This window comes from Priapulus caudatus, unplaced genomic scaffold, assembly GCF_000485595.1.
Source record: "Priapulus caudatus unplaced genomic scaffold, Priapulus_caudatus-5.0.1 Scaffold31, whole genome shotgun sequence".
NCBI lineage: Eukaryota > Metazoa > Priapulida > Priapulimorpha > Priapulimorphida > Priapulidae > Priapulus > Priapulus caudatus.
In genome coordinates this window covers 361045-373986 of record NW_014577092.1, presented here as the reverse complement: position 1 = coordinate 373986, position 12942 = coordinate 361045, and the positions used below count along the sequence as shown (strand labels likewise).

The 12942-nt window shown below is 43.3% G+C and overlaps 1 protein-coding gene across 1 annotated transcript in view; it reads right to left on the bottom strand.

The window, feature by feature from the left end:
* Positions 1–12316, bottom strand: part of LOC106816309 (COMM domain-containing protein 3-like) — a 17059-nt gene extending 4743 nt beyond the window's left edge. The window contains exons 1-2 of the mRNA XM_014820892.1: positions 12158–12316; positions 10684–10792 (exon numbers count right to left, since the gene is read on the bottom strand). Of these exons, the coding sequence (XP_014676378.1) occupies positions 10684–10792; positions 12158–12296 (248 nt within the window). The 5' untranslated portion in view covers positions 12297–12316. The remainder of the gene's footprint in view (positions 1–10683; positions 10793–12157) is intronic.
* Between the last annotated feature and the right edge of the window lie 626 nt (positions 12317–12942).

Below are 12942 nucleotides of genomic sequence, written 5' to 3'. Positions count from 1 at the left end.
TGGTGTACGTGCGTGACGTGTACGTGCGTGCACCGCTGTACGTGCGTCGCTATCTCGCGTGTACGTGTACGTGCGTGCGTACGTGCGTGCCTAACCTGCGGTGTACGTGCGTGTATCTGCCGATGTAGTGCGTGTACCGCCGCTGTCACCCCTGCCGTGTCACTCCTGCCGTGTACACGCTGTACTTCGCGTGTCCAGTCTCGCCCGTGTACCGCGTGTACGTGCGTGTATCTGCGTGTACGTGCGTTGTATCTGCGTGTGACAGTGCGGTAGTCCACCGCGTGTACGTGCCGTGTACCCGCGCTCTACGTGAGTGTCATCTCCGTGTATCTCCGTCTCACCCGCGTTACGCCTTGCGGTTGTATCTCGCCCTCGTACGCTGTACGTGCGGTGTATTCTGCGGTGTACGGGTACGTGGTGTATCTGCGTGTACGTGTCTGTGCGTGTATCTCGTGTACTGCGTCGTACCGCGTGTACGATGCGTGTACCTGCGTGTACGTGCGTGTACGGGGTGCGTGTACCTGCGTGTACGTGCGTGTATCTCGCTGTACCCGCGTGTACGTGCGTGTATCCTGCCGTGACGTGCGTGTACGTGCGTGTACCCCATCTGTGCGCGCCTGCCTGAGCAGACCATTGTTTACAAAATTGCCTAGCTTAGGCCTTCGCTTTTGCGTGTGTGACCCAGTCATGGAATATAATTAAGAAGGTCTATAAGCCCAAAGCGGTACTAGTAGAGTGCAGCGAACTCTTGTCCTAGCGACTCATCGAAGCCGCATATCGGAAAACACTTGGGGTATCGCGTTAGATGCGATGCGGTTCCTACTTGTCCACAAACACATTTCTCTTAACTACGACCGCTTACTGCGGGCGACTTAGGCGTCACGAGCCCGGACGCAGTGAACATTGCCAAATCCGTCGCAGAAGTTTAATACAATTCAAGACACTCCATGATAACCACAGTGAGCTTGCATGCGCTATTCTTTACTTTGAGAATAATGGCATTATCTCGAAGTAACAATCGTAATCTATGCGCGATTGTTTGTGAGTGGAGCGTTTGTTGGCCGTAACAGTGTATGTTTGAAACTGTATTCAGTGTACATTTTTATATGATGCTTGTACATATTACGCATTAAAAGAACAATTAATAGATTCATTAAAATTATCATAATAAGTAAAGAGCATGTTTAAAAGCTACACGAATTGGTTAGCTTTATATGAACTGACTGCAATATTTTTCCGGATGCATATAAAAAGTTCTATAGATCCGGTATTCTATAAATTTTATTATAATTCTATATCAAAATTTAAAATTTTAAATTTGTGCGTCATTCAGGAAACGGGAAAGATACTGGCCCAGATACAGGCTTCTTTCAATACTCTTTAAATAGACCTATTTCCGTTAGTATCTAAAAGCTACATTAGTTTGCTACTTGTATTTTATTACATTTTTATGTTTCATGATTTACACAGTACAGACCGTAAATCTATGCGTGTATGAGTAATACGCGCCGCGCGTCAGTGCTGTGTGCGCTGTGTATGTGTGTGTGTGTTGTTGTGTGTGGTGTGTGTGTGTGTGTGTGTGCGTGTGTGTGTGTTGCGAGTGTGTGTGTGTGTGTGTGTGTGTGTGTGTGTTGCGCGCGTGTGTTGTGTGTGGTGTGGTGTGTTCGTACGTGCGTGCCGATTGCGTTTGCGCGTCGTGCCGCCGCTGGCACGTGCTGTGTGTGAGGGAAGTGTATCGCTGCACTTACTTACCACCCTACACTACTTTTGAACACAATCAATTACTTGTCGCTCCCTATCTATTTACGAAAATCTCCTTGGTGACACGCCCTTTTCGATTTAAGAGACTGCAATTTTGCTTCGCCTGATTTTGCCATGCTCGATTAACAATTCACTACTTAGAACAACATTCAAGCTGTTGCTTGGATTTACACTGAAGGAGTCTTGCCCTTCTCTTATGGGCGGCTGAGGTGTGGGTGTTCACCGAAGTTGGAACATCCACATTAATGTGTCTGTTTATGCCCCCTACTGGAAATATGGTACAACATCTTTTTGGCCGGTATACTGAGGGTGTTCCGTTTCAACCGTTAATGAATTCATTGTTCAATGTTCCCTTTCAATGTAATTCATGCCACACATAATGTAACAATGTATCTTTCGAGAAATCTCTGAAATATTGCAGTGATAAAAAATACAGAGACTATTTTGCAATTTCTTATATGTCTTTGCTAACCGGTGGAAACCCATATTAAAAGTTCGGTTACTTTGTAGCCGCGGCACAGCCGGGCTATCTCTTGCCAGTGTTACATATAATTCACATTCGACACTGCAAAAGAAGTTCAGGTACTAAGACAGATTTAATTTCTCTATTGTTTATATAAGGAAGACCATGTGTTTCACACTTTTTTCACAGAAATCACTGTGCTGAACTATATTAACACTCTTGGTACAACTTTTACAATCACAGAATGAGCATTTTTTGGCAGATTGTCAATATGCCGTGCGTGTAGGTATGTGTGTGTGTGTGCGTGCCGTCCGCCGTGCGTGCGTGTGTGTGTGTGTGTGTGTGTTGTGTGTGTGTGTGTGTGTCGTGCTTGTGTGCGGTATTGCGCACTGTGTGTATTGCGACGTGTTGTCGTATGCGTCATGTATGCTGTGAGTGCGTTGTATTGTGTGCCATGGCGCGCGCGTGCGTGGTTTTGTGTTTCATGTAGTGCGTCGTCGGGGTACGTGCGCGCGGCGCGCGTGAGTGGTGTGGGCGGGATCGGAGGCAATTGCGGTAAATTTTGCGGGAAAGGCGGGATCGTCCACCAGATTCACAGTTGCTTCTCGAACACAGGATGCAACTACGCTATGTAGTACTCGAGTGGCTTACACTAATTTACATATACCGCCGTACACAGTTGAATTCTAGTTTGGTCTACTGTATAGATTAGATTAGCCTGTTACCTTTTCTTATATGCATCGCTTTTATTACGTACTATTCCAACAGCATTGGTTTCGCTCTTACGCGACGTGTTGACCGTGTTACGCTGCTGCACATAGCATCCGTTTAATATGGCCTTCGCCAATAAGGATATAGCGCGATGCATATAAAGGGAAATTTTACACGTATATTACATTGTATAACAAATATTATATTACATATATACGATTTCAATCAAAATATTATCAACATCTATAATACATTTTTAGCTCTGATATTATTTATACCGCAGTGAATCAGCAGGTGTCTTTAACTAACGTGTGCACTGCTATGCCATGGTATACATTGACCGGCTTCCCTTAATAACTTGACCGGTTAAGCACGTTACACCACGCTTACACGCGTTCACCGCACGTGGCCACCGCTCACACGAGTGCGACATAAGCCGCGTTCACACGTAGCAAAGAAATCCGGTATTTAGCGTTCACACGAGGCAAAATTTGCGCGGTCCAAGAGAATACGGTATTTAAACCGATTCCGGTATTTGATGTAAATACGCGGCTTCCCAGACCCCGAATAATTTGCCGTGCTGAGACAATATCCGCGATCTCTTGGACCGCGCATTTCCTCGTGTGAACGCTAAATACCGCGCGATTTCTGGAGCCGCGTATTTTATAGCACGGGGTACGCGCTCGACAGTTCCAGTGTAACGCAAGTGGAACTGATCCGAGCGCGGTACAGTCTCTTACGGGTATGTTATCGCAGTTGGGTGCCGCATTGCATTGTTTATTTCGCATTGTTCGTTGTGATCTGTTTAAAGCAGCTCGCAGCTCGCCAAATACCTATTTCTGGAGCGCGAATCAGCGTGTGAAACGCTCGGCGAGTATTTGGGTCTCAGATTCGGTATTTCACAAATACCGTATTTCATAAATACGAGTCTCGCTGTGGAACGAGACCTATAGATAAGATTCAGGAATGCCTACGAATATAAGACATACTCTCTTTATACACTCCTGTCTAATACTGTAAAAATATAGAAAAAGGCGCCGGTTTTGGCTATTGTGTAGACTAATGTGTATTATATTTATTTTGGATATTTATGTATTTACTTTTAGTTTAAGTTATTTATTAATAATTTACTACGGATTGAAAAAAGACAAAGGACAACTGTAGTGGTAATCCTACATACATTTAGCTTAATTCTAAGGATAGAGTCGCTAAACAATGAGAAATAAAATACTGAAGAGGCAAATAATGGATTCTGACAAGAACAGTTTGAAATGATTCCATGGATCCTCTATGTTGTCAAAGGCTCTGGACATACGACATGGTGGTGTTCCGTCGGCCGAGAATGAAGGGTTTTGTGGGAATATAACTCTGAACACCTTAACGTAAAGCCTGACCATTGCAGCCGACGGAAGTTGTGATGTCTAGATTAAGGCCAGCGGGACTATTCCATGGGCCTTATAAATAGCGCATTGCACACTCGAGCTAACTCGGAAAATCGGAGGCGCTTGAACATACACCCTGTGGTCTGTTGGAGATTGATAGGATCCTCGAGATCAACACATTCCACTTCTTTTTCCAGCCCACGACTATATGTGATCAATGACGCGTGGAACAACGTTGCTCGTAAAGCCAGGAGTGTTCCGCCTGCAGAGGCTTGGTGGGGGATGAATGTATTCTTCAGGAGCCACGATGCTCGTGACACCAACTTTGAGCTGGAGCCTGTGGATATGAACAGGCTCGGTAGGAAGGGATACAGACATATAGACATATAGACAAGTGGAGGGACAATGGCCGTTTACAGATGCGCTGCGAGTCTGTGAGGCGCGTATAGCCCGAGAATAGGTGAATGGTCTGAAATTTTAAAATTTTCATATGGACATAAAGCTTCTCTTCGTGTATTGCTGGCATTGCACAATGTTACATTAGTACATCGCATGCTGGAAAAAGCATGAACCGTGCAGGAATGATATGTGCATTAATGTAACAACACTTGTTTATATACATAATTTAGATGTATGGTGATGCAGCAATACATTCAATGTCAAAGAATAAATATATCTATTCGGTCTGTGTGGCGGATGGGAAAACTCGCTTTTTTAGTTATTTTGTACAATGAATAGTCGCGCTGTGTATTTTTAAATAACTTATAACCAAATTCAGGAAATTGTTGGAGGCAGGCGCCCCATTGCCCCCCTCCCCCCATTCCTACGGGCCTGGGATATGAACAGCAGGAAAGTCAAGGGAGTTTGCCAAGTTAGCCAAGTTCCCAAGCGAGTTGAGAAAAACTCGACTTGGGCATGCATATGCAGTCTCAGATGTGTCGGCCGAACAGTATCGATGCGACTTGTAGGTGGTGCGATCCCCCTGGAATCTATTGCAGTAGCTTAAGAGTCGTATCACCAAACTGCCATCGCCTCCTTTGAGGCGAAGGAATGCGCACTCAGGAAAGCCACCTGGCGAGATTTGCTAGTAACGTGCCATGTCAGGAAAAACAGATCTCATTGAGGTTCTCCGATGACTTACTACCACAATCTCCTTGATCATTTCTGATTTGACATTGGTATTTGGAGTTCACCTCGCCTATTGCTCAGATTTAGAGAGGATGTTTAGAGAGACTCCAGGCAGCTATGATTCGCCTCGTAGATAGACCGCTCATTTTTGCGGCAAGTCCAAGCTTTCTGGTTCTTTACATGTGGCTAGAGATAAGCATGAAATTGACACATGCCTTGATCTTATTTGCTCGGCTCCCACGGGGTATCGCCCTGAAGTCTGCGGTCTGCCAACAGGGGTCTGTAGCCTCGGGGCGTGGCGAAATGCTGCGAGTTTTTGGGTGCAAGCTGCAGAACAATTAAACACACAGCACACACACACACACACACACACACCACCGCGCGCGCTGCGCACGCACGCACGCACGCAGCACGCACACGCCGCACGGCATCACGCACCACGCAGCACGCACCACGCACACGCGACACGCACACACACACCCACACACACACACACACACACACAAAACACACACACGCGCGGCGCGCACACGACACGCGCCAACACAGACACACAAAACACAACACACAACACACAACACACAACACACAACACACAAACACAACGCGACGCGCGCCACACAACACACACTACACATGCAGACACACAAACACCAATACACACTACACACACACACACACACACACACAACACACACACACACACACACACACACGCCACACCACACACATACTATACTATATATACTATATAATCATATATTATAATATCTATACTATAGTATATATATACATGTTGCTTCACGAGGTACCAAGTGCAGTACTGGCGTTGCAACGGCAAGAAAATTTGTGCTGTGCACCGTACAATAAAAAAATAATGATTTTTTTAACAAAATTGAACCATCAGTATCGTATGTCGCTATCGTATCGTTATCGTATATTGTCCCACCTCTTGTATTTCACAAAGGCATAAATTCTGGTGAAGGTGGCGAGATATTCGGAATGTAAACTTTCATCTCATCATTTTCATTATCTGTAACCTCCAGCATTTAAAGTTTGCTAAATTTTATTCTTTGGATCCCTATATTTTTAGTAATTTCCTCACGATGGTCGGAAGCAATGTTAAAAGTAAACTTGGGATCGCTCACATTTTCCAGCCTCCTCACATGGATTCCCCTTTCATTTAGGGTATACCCGCATATTCAAGGCCATTATATAGCATGTAACAAGGCTTTCTTTTTCTCCCCGCCCTACACAAGTCACATCGTCATTCAGTGTCTTATTTAAAGTAAGCCTTTAAATCTATCATGCATGTCTTGCCGATTTAAACACAAACCAAGAATCCTCATAGGACATTGACGTCATATAATTTTTTATCCCATAATTATTTAATATTAATCATTTGCAATTTTGTTTTTGTGCTCCTTCCCTTCGTCCCTTCTATCACGTTTTTTAGCAATTGCCATCTTTTACCATCTTTTTTCCGATCTCATTTTTGATAACGGGCCAATAGATAAGAATGACATAATTTTAATTTCATATTCTTCAATTTTGTCTATGATCTTCATTTGCCCAATTCTTTCCCCATATTTTTAATTTCTGTAACAACACTCCTTCTTCATAATAAACGTTGTCTTTGCTCTAAATTGTATACGGTATTGTAATAACATTTAATCTATTTCTAATAGATTGCCGGTCAGAATTGGTATTATACGTAGCCTCAACTCTTAAAGCGATTGTAGTTGGTTGTTACTATGGTGCACCTAGTACTTCTCCTTAAGGCAGATCGATTTCCTGACGGCCGCTTCCCATAACTTGTGATTTTACCTTTTTTGTTAGCGTTTGTCAAGTTTCATCTATTATTTACTATAGATGCGAGTATCGTGCATCATATTAAATTTCACTTCTAGCTTTTTACTGGTGAATTTCCTTGTTGGCCTTGTTTAGTCATTGTTAGATCGAGCTCCCCATCTATAACCTGCCTCTGTCTATTCTCGCTTTATCATAGCTAATGTAGTCACGTGATTTATAAAACGTCTCCCTACGCATATTTATATTTAGGTACAAGGTTTTATCCTCTTGTTCCTACCGCAATAAATTGCTTTCTTCCTTGCGAATACTTATGTTTCTATGAGCACGAAAATTCTAATATTCGATTATATTTGCTCTTGTCATAGTTGAATTGTTATCATTTTTTCTGTTGCCAAGTAAGGTTGAATGAATGTTGCTTTTTCGTGTACCGATGTTTAGGGTTATTAGCTGATTCCCAGTTGACTCAATCGCATATATAACAACGGTGATGTAGTTCTGTGGACTTTGATGATACACTCTACTAGGAGCCATATCTCACTGTTTATTTGAGTCTAGGACTCCCAGGGTGTCAAGCATATGATCGCAGACCCGAATACGTTCCTTGACCTTACTACCTTCGCCTATATGTCCTATATGCAGACGATGTGATGTGTGAAAACGCTCGCATTGGTGCACGCCCACTATGCCATCTTACGAACAGCGTCGATGGAGTTGTCAACAGAAGGTGCAGAAGCGACTACCAAATTGCTGGGGATTACTCTCAGTATTCAGGATAATGATTTATTAACGATCCATGGAGTATTATGCCACAAGTTACCAAGATTTAAAACAGCCCCACATAAAAACTCTAGGTGTGTGTGATTATTGTACGTCCTTGCAGCCTCTGCTCAACGCTATTTATTTTGATTGTAGGCGTGTGTGTCAGGCGTGTGGTGCTCACGAAGTACTTCAGCAGGTATGTGAGTGTGAGTGTACTCTCACTCCTACTACTGTGTACTACTAATACTAGCTACTCCACAATTGCAATATAGGTACGATAAACATAGCTCTGTAATTGACTATACTTACGCAAATAAATCGCCACTCGATGACTTACTGCCATGTTGCCCATAAGTTGAACATCAAACAGTTGCATATGCACATAAGGGGTCACAGTATAGCTACCAACCACACCGGCCGTAACAATAACCGGTGCTATTTCTGTACCCCAATCGGCAAATCGCGGGTAAATGGTTAGCTCTACTACTGAACTATAGCCCTTCCGCTCCGCCACAGTTCGTGCCCACCTGTGCCAGCAGCGAAGCTCCCTGCGATAGTTTACGCACGCTAGCGCCAACCGCGCCGCCACTCCACGTCCCTCTCACTCCTCCCCAACGACCCTACCCCCGCTCTCACCATCAGCCACCTGTAGCCTGAGCAACTGCTCATATGGCCCTCGCACCCCTCCCTGTCAGTAGCTCCGAGAAGGGCGCCGTCCGGCGCCCGCACGCACACCCCCCCTGGACACACTAACACCTCGCCCGCACAACTCAGCCCCCCCCGACACACTACCCACCCCCGCGACAACTGCCACCGCACCAATCTCACCCCCTCTTCTAGCGCGTCCTAGGGTTAGCGCGTTGTCTTTAGGGGGGTAATTGTCCGTGGTGGCAGTGGCATGTCCGGGTCGGCAGTTGTCCGGGTGGTAGTTGTCCAGGTGGCAGTTGTCCGGCGTTGTAGTTGTCCAGGGGCGGGTAATTGTCGGCGGGTAGTAGTCCTAGAATCGAGAAGGGCCCACGACTGTTATCAACTAAATAGATGCAAGTATGTAAACAGCTAGTACGCGCCCGTTATCTGTGCATGGATTACGTAAGTTCTTATTTTGTCAACTAACTATGCTGTATAGTTTCGAAAGTTGACATACTTGTTCACTAGTTAGCCCTATTTACAATACAGCTATTACATATAACCTGTATGTATTATTGTAATTGATGATAATATCAGTCCTAGTATAGGCAGTATATATCATGGAAATGTGATTGCAAGGCTTATTATGGAACAGCATGTGATGGTTCTCTAATAACTTTCACATCTAATACTATAGTATAGGGTTTAAGTAATTCTATAGTAAAACCATGTTTCAATGTAAACCTCCCCCCCCAATCCATTACCATGGTCGGATAATCTAGGGTGTTAAATGGTTTCTGTGTGGGCCCATTGTAAATCTGCATACTCCAAGGTAAGAAAGAATCAATTAGATGAAATATGTTAATGTACAATAGCTACTGCCATTATATATTTTAGATACAGCTGAACACTACTACCACAGTTCACACTAAGCAATAAAAACGTCGTACCAAATATGGTTAGTTTAAATTCAGACACTTGCCTCAAAAAGCCGGAAACTAACTGTAAGCGTGAAGCGAGCTACTGGGATCGCTATCTGTTGCTTAATGCTAAGAAGCTGCCTAAACATGATGCAGATGAATGCAAAATAGTGTAAGTGTATGTTAATTATTTGTTAGATGTCTACTGCTATATATATATATATATATATATATATATATATATATATATATTATATCAAGAGGTGTATAAGAAAGGCAGAGCGAGTAGCACGCGTGAAATGCGGAACCATGTTGGGCTGATTTTACCCGTCAGTCGAATAATCAAACTTATCCCCGTTTATCTTTGACGATTTTGTGATGATTATTATGATCAGACTGTCCTACCTTGTTAATATTAAAACAAACGGCATGTCCCTACGATGCCCTACGCTGAGATACTATTCGGTGAAAATCTAGTATTTTCGCCGAAACCTGACTCGAGATACCTGCTGACTGCCGCACTCGTCTCTCGCTTTGTGCCAGTGGTTGCCTCGGTCGCCGCTGCTGTAGGCGCCATGGGAAGCGCTGACTCACGTCAGTACTGCCAGAGTTTACGTATACATCCAGAGTGAGGTTAGGCACAGGTGGGCGTCATCACTATGTCAATCGAATAACAGACGTCTTCATTCCATTCTGTCAATCATATGCACGACAACACGCGAGGTTTGCCGAAGCTTATCTCAAAGCCCCGAGAGACAGTTCGAGCGGCGACGCTTCAGCAGTCAATCTCAGACGTCGGTCTTTCGGCAAAAATACCAGATTTTCACCGCACATTATCTCAGCGTCAAGGGCATCGTCAGGGACATTTGCGGTTAGTTTATATTAGACAAGGATAGGACAGCTGATCAATAATAATCACACAAATCGCGTCAAAATAAACATGCCCGGCGCAAAGTTTATTAATTCTTCGACTACGGGTAATCACTAGCAACATGGTTCAGCATTCACCGTTGTACGCTCTCTTTCTTATACACTCTTGATATAGTATAGTATATATATATATATATATATATATATATATATATACAGTAGACATCTAACAAAGAAATAACATACTTACACTATGTTTGATTCATCTGCATCATGTTTAGCAGCTTCTAGCATTAAGCAAAGTAGCGATCCATAGGCTCGCTTCACGGCTACAGTAGTTTCGCTTTTTTGAGGAATGTCTGAAATTTAAACTAACATATTTGGTACGACGTTTTATTGCTTAGTTGAACTGGTTAGTAGTGTTAGCTGTAGTTATATATATGGCAGTACTATTTACATTTACATATTTCATCTAAATTGATTCTTTCTTACCTTGGAGTATCAATTTTACAATGCCCACACAGAAACCATTTACAGCCCTAGATATCCGACCATGGTAATGATTGGGGGGGGGTTACATTGACATGGTTTTACATAAATTACTTAAACCCTATACTATAGTATTAGATGTGAAATTTATTAGAAACCATCAACATGCTTGTTCCATAATAAGCTTGCAATCACATTTTCCATATATATATGCCTTACTAGGACTGATATTATCATAATTACAATAATTAATACCAGTATATTGTAATGCTGTATTGTAAATAGGGCTAACTAGTGAACAAGATGTCAACTTTCGAAACTATACAGCTAGTTAGTTGACAAATAGAAATACGTAATCCTGCACAGATACGGGCCTACTAGTGTTACATACTTGCATCTAGTTAGTTGATAACCATGTGGCCCTTCTCGATTCTAGGACTACTACCCCCGGACAATTACCCCCCTAGGACAACTACAACCCGGACAACTGCCACCTGGACAACTACCACCCGGACAACTGCCACCCGGACAACTGCCACCCGGACAATTACCCCCCTAAGACAACCCTAACCCTAACCCTAGAAGGGTAGTTGTCCGGGTGGCAGTTGTCCGGGTGGTAGTTGTCCGGGGGGTAGTTGTCCAGGTGTTAGTTGTCCAGGGGGTTGTCGTCCGAATACGGCCCTTCTCACCTACTACATAGTGCTAGGCCATATACATTCTAGGCTAACATCTATTGGAAGCTTATCTTTGAAGATTGAAGACTTGTAGTGCTGCCTTTTGCCTAGCTCTAGAACTATAGCCCTTCGCTCTGCCACAGGTGCACGAACCTGTGGCGGAGCGAAGGGCTATAGTTCTAGAGTAGAGCTACCATTTACCCGGCGATTGCCGATTGGGGGTACAGAAATAGCACCGGTTATTGTTACGGCCGGTGTGGTTGGTAGGCTATACTGTGACGCCCTTATGTGATATGCATATGTTGATGTTCAACTTATGGCAACATGGCAGTAGTCATGGTGCGATTTATTTCGTAAGTGTAGTCAATTACAGAGCTATTTTATCGTACCTAATTGCAATTGTGGTAGTACTAGTATTAGTAGTACCACAGTAGTAGGAGTGAGAGTACACTCACACTCACAGTACCTGCTGAGTACTGTGTACACACAGTGACACACACGCCTATCAACAAAATAAATAGCTTGAGCAGAGCTGCAAAGGACGTACAATAATACACACACCTAGAGTTTTATGTGGCTGTTTTAAATTTGGTATATTGTGGCATAATACGTCCATGATCGTTATAAAATCATTATCCTGAATAACTGAAGTATCCCCAGCAATTTGTAGTCCTTCTTGCACTTCTGTTGACAACTCCATCGACGCTTTTCGGTAAGATGCATAGTGCTGCCACCATGCGAGCGTTTTTCACACATCACACTCTGCATATAGGACATATAGGCGAAGTAGTAAGGTAAGGAACAGTATTGGGTCCGATCATATGCTGTACCACCCTGGAGTCCTAGACCAAATAAACAGTGGAGGATATGGCTCCCTAGTAGATGTATATCAAAGTACCACAGAAATACCACCGTTGTTATATATGGATGATCAACTGGGAATAGCTAATAACCTAAACATGGTACAGAAAATAGCACATTCATTCAACTTACTTGCAACAGAAAAAATGATAACATTCAATATGGACAAGACAAATATAATGAATATTAAATTTTCGTCTCATAGAAACATAAGTATTGAAAAAGAAGAAACAATTTATTTGGGTAGAACAGAGATAAAACATTGTACTAAATATAAATATCTAGGAGACGTTTTTAATAACAACGGTGACTACATAGCTATGATAAAGGCGAGAATAGACAGAGGCAGGTATATGATGGGGGACGTCGATCCTAACAATGACTAAACCAAGCCACAAGGAAATTTCACAGTAAAAGCTAGAGTGAAATTATATGAGTGCACGATACTCCCATCTATAGTAAATAATAGTGAAACTTGGACAAAC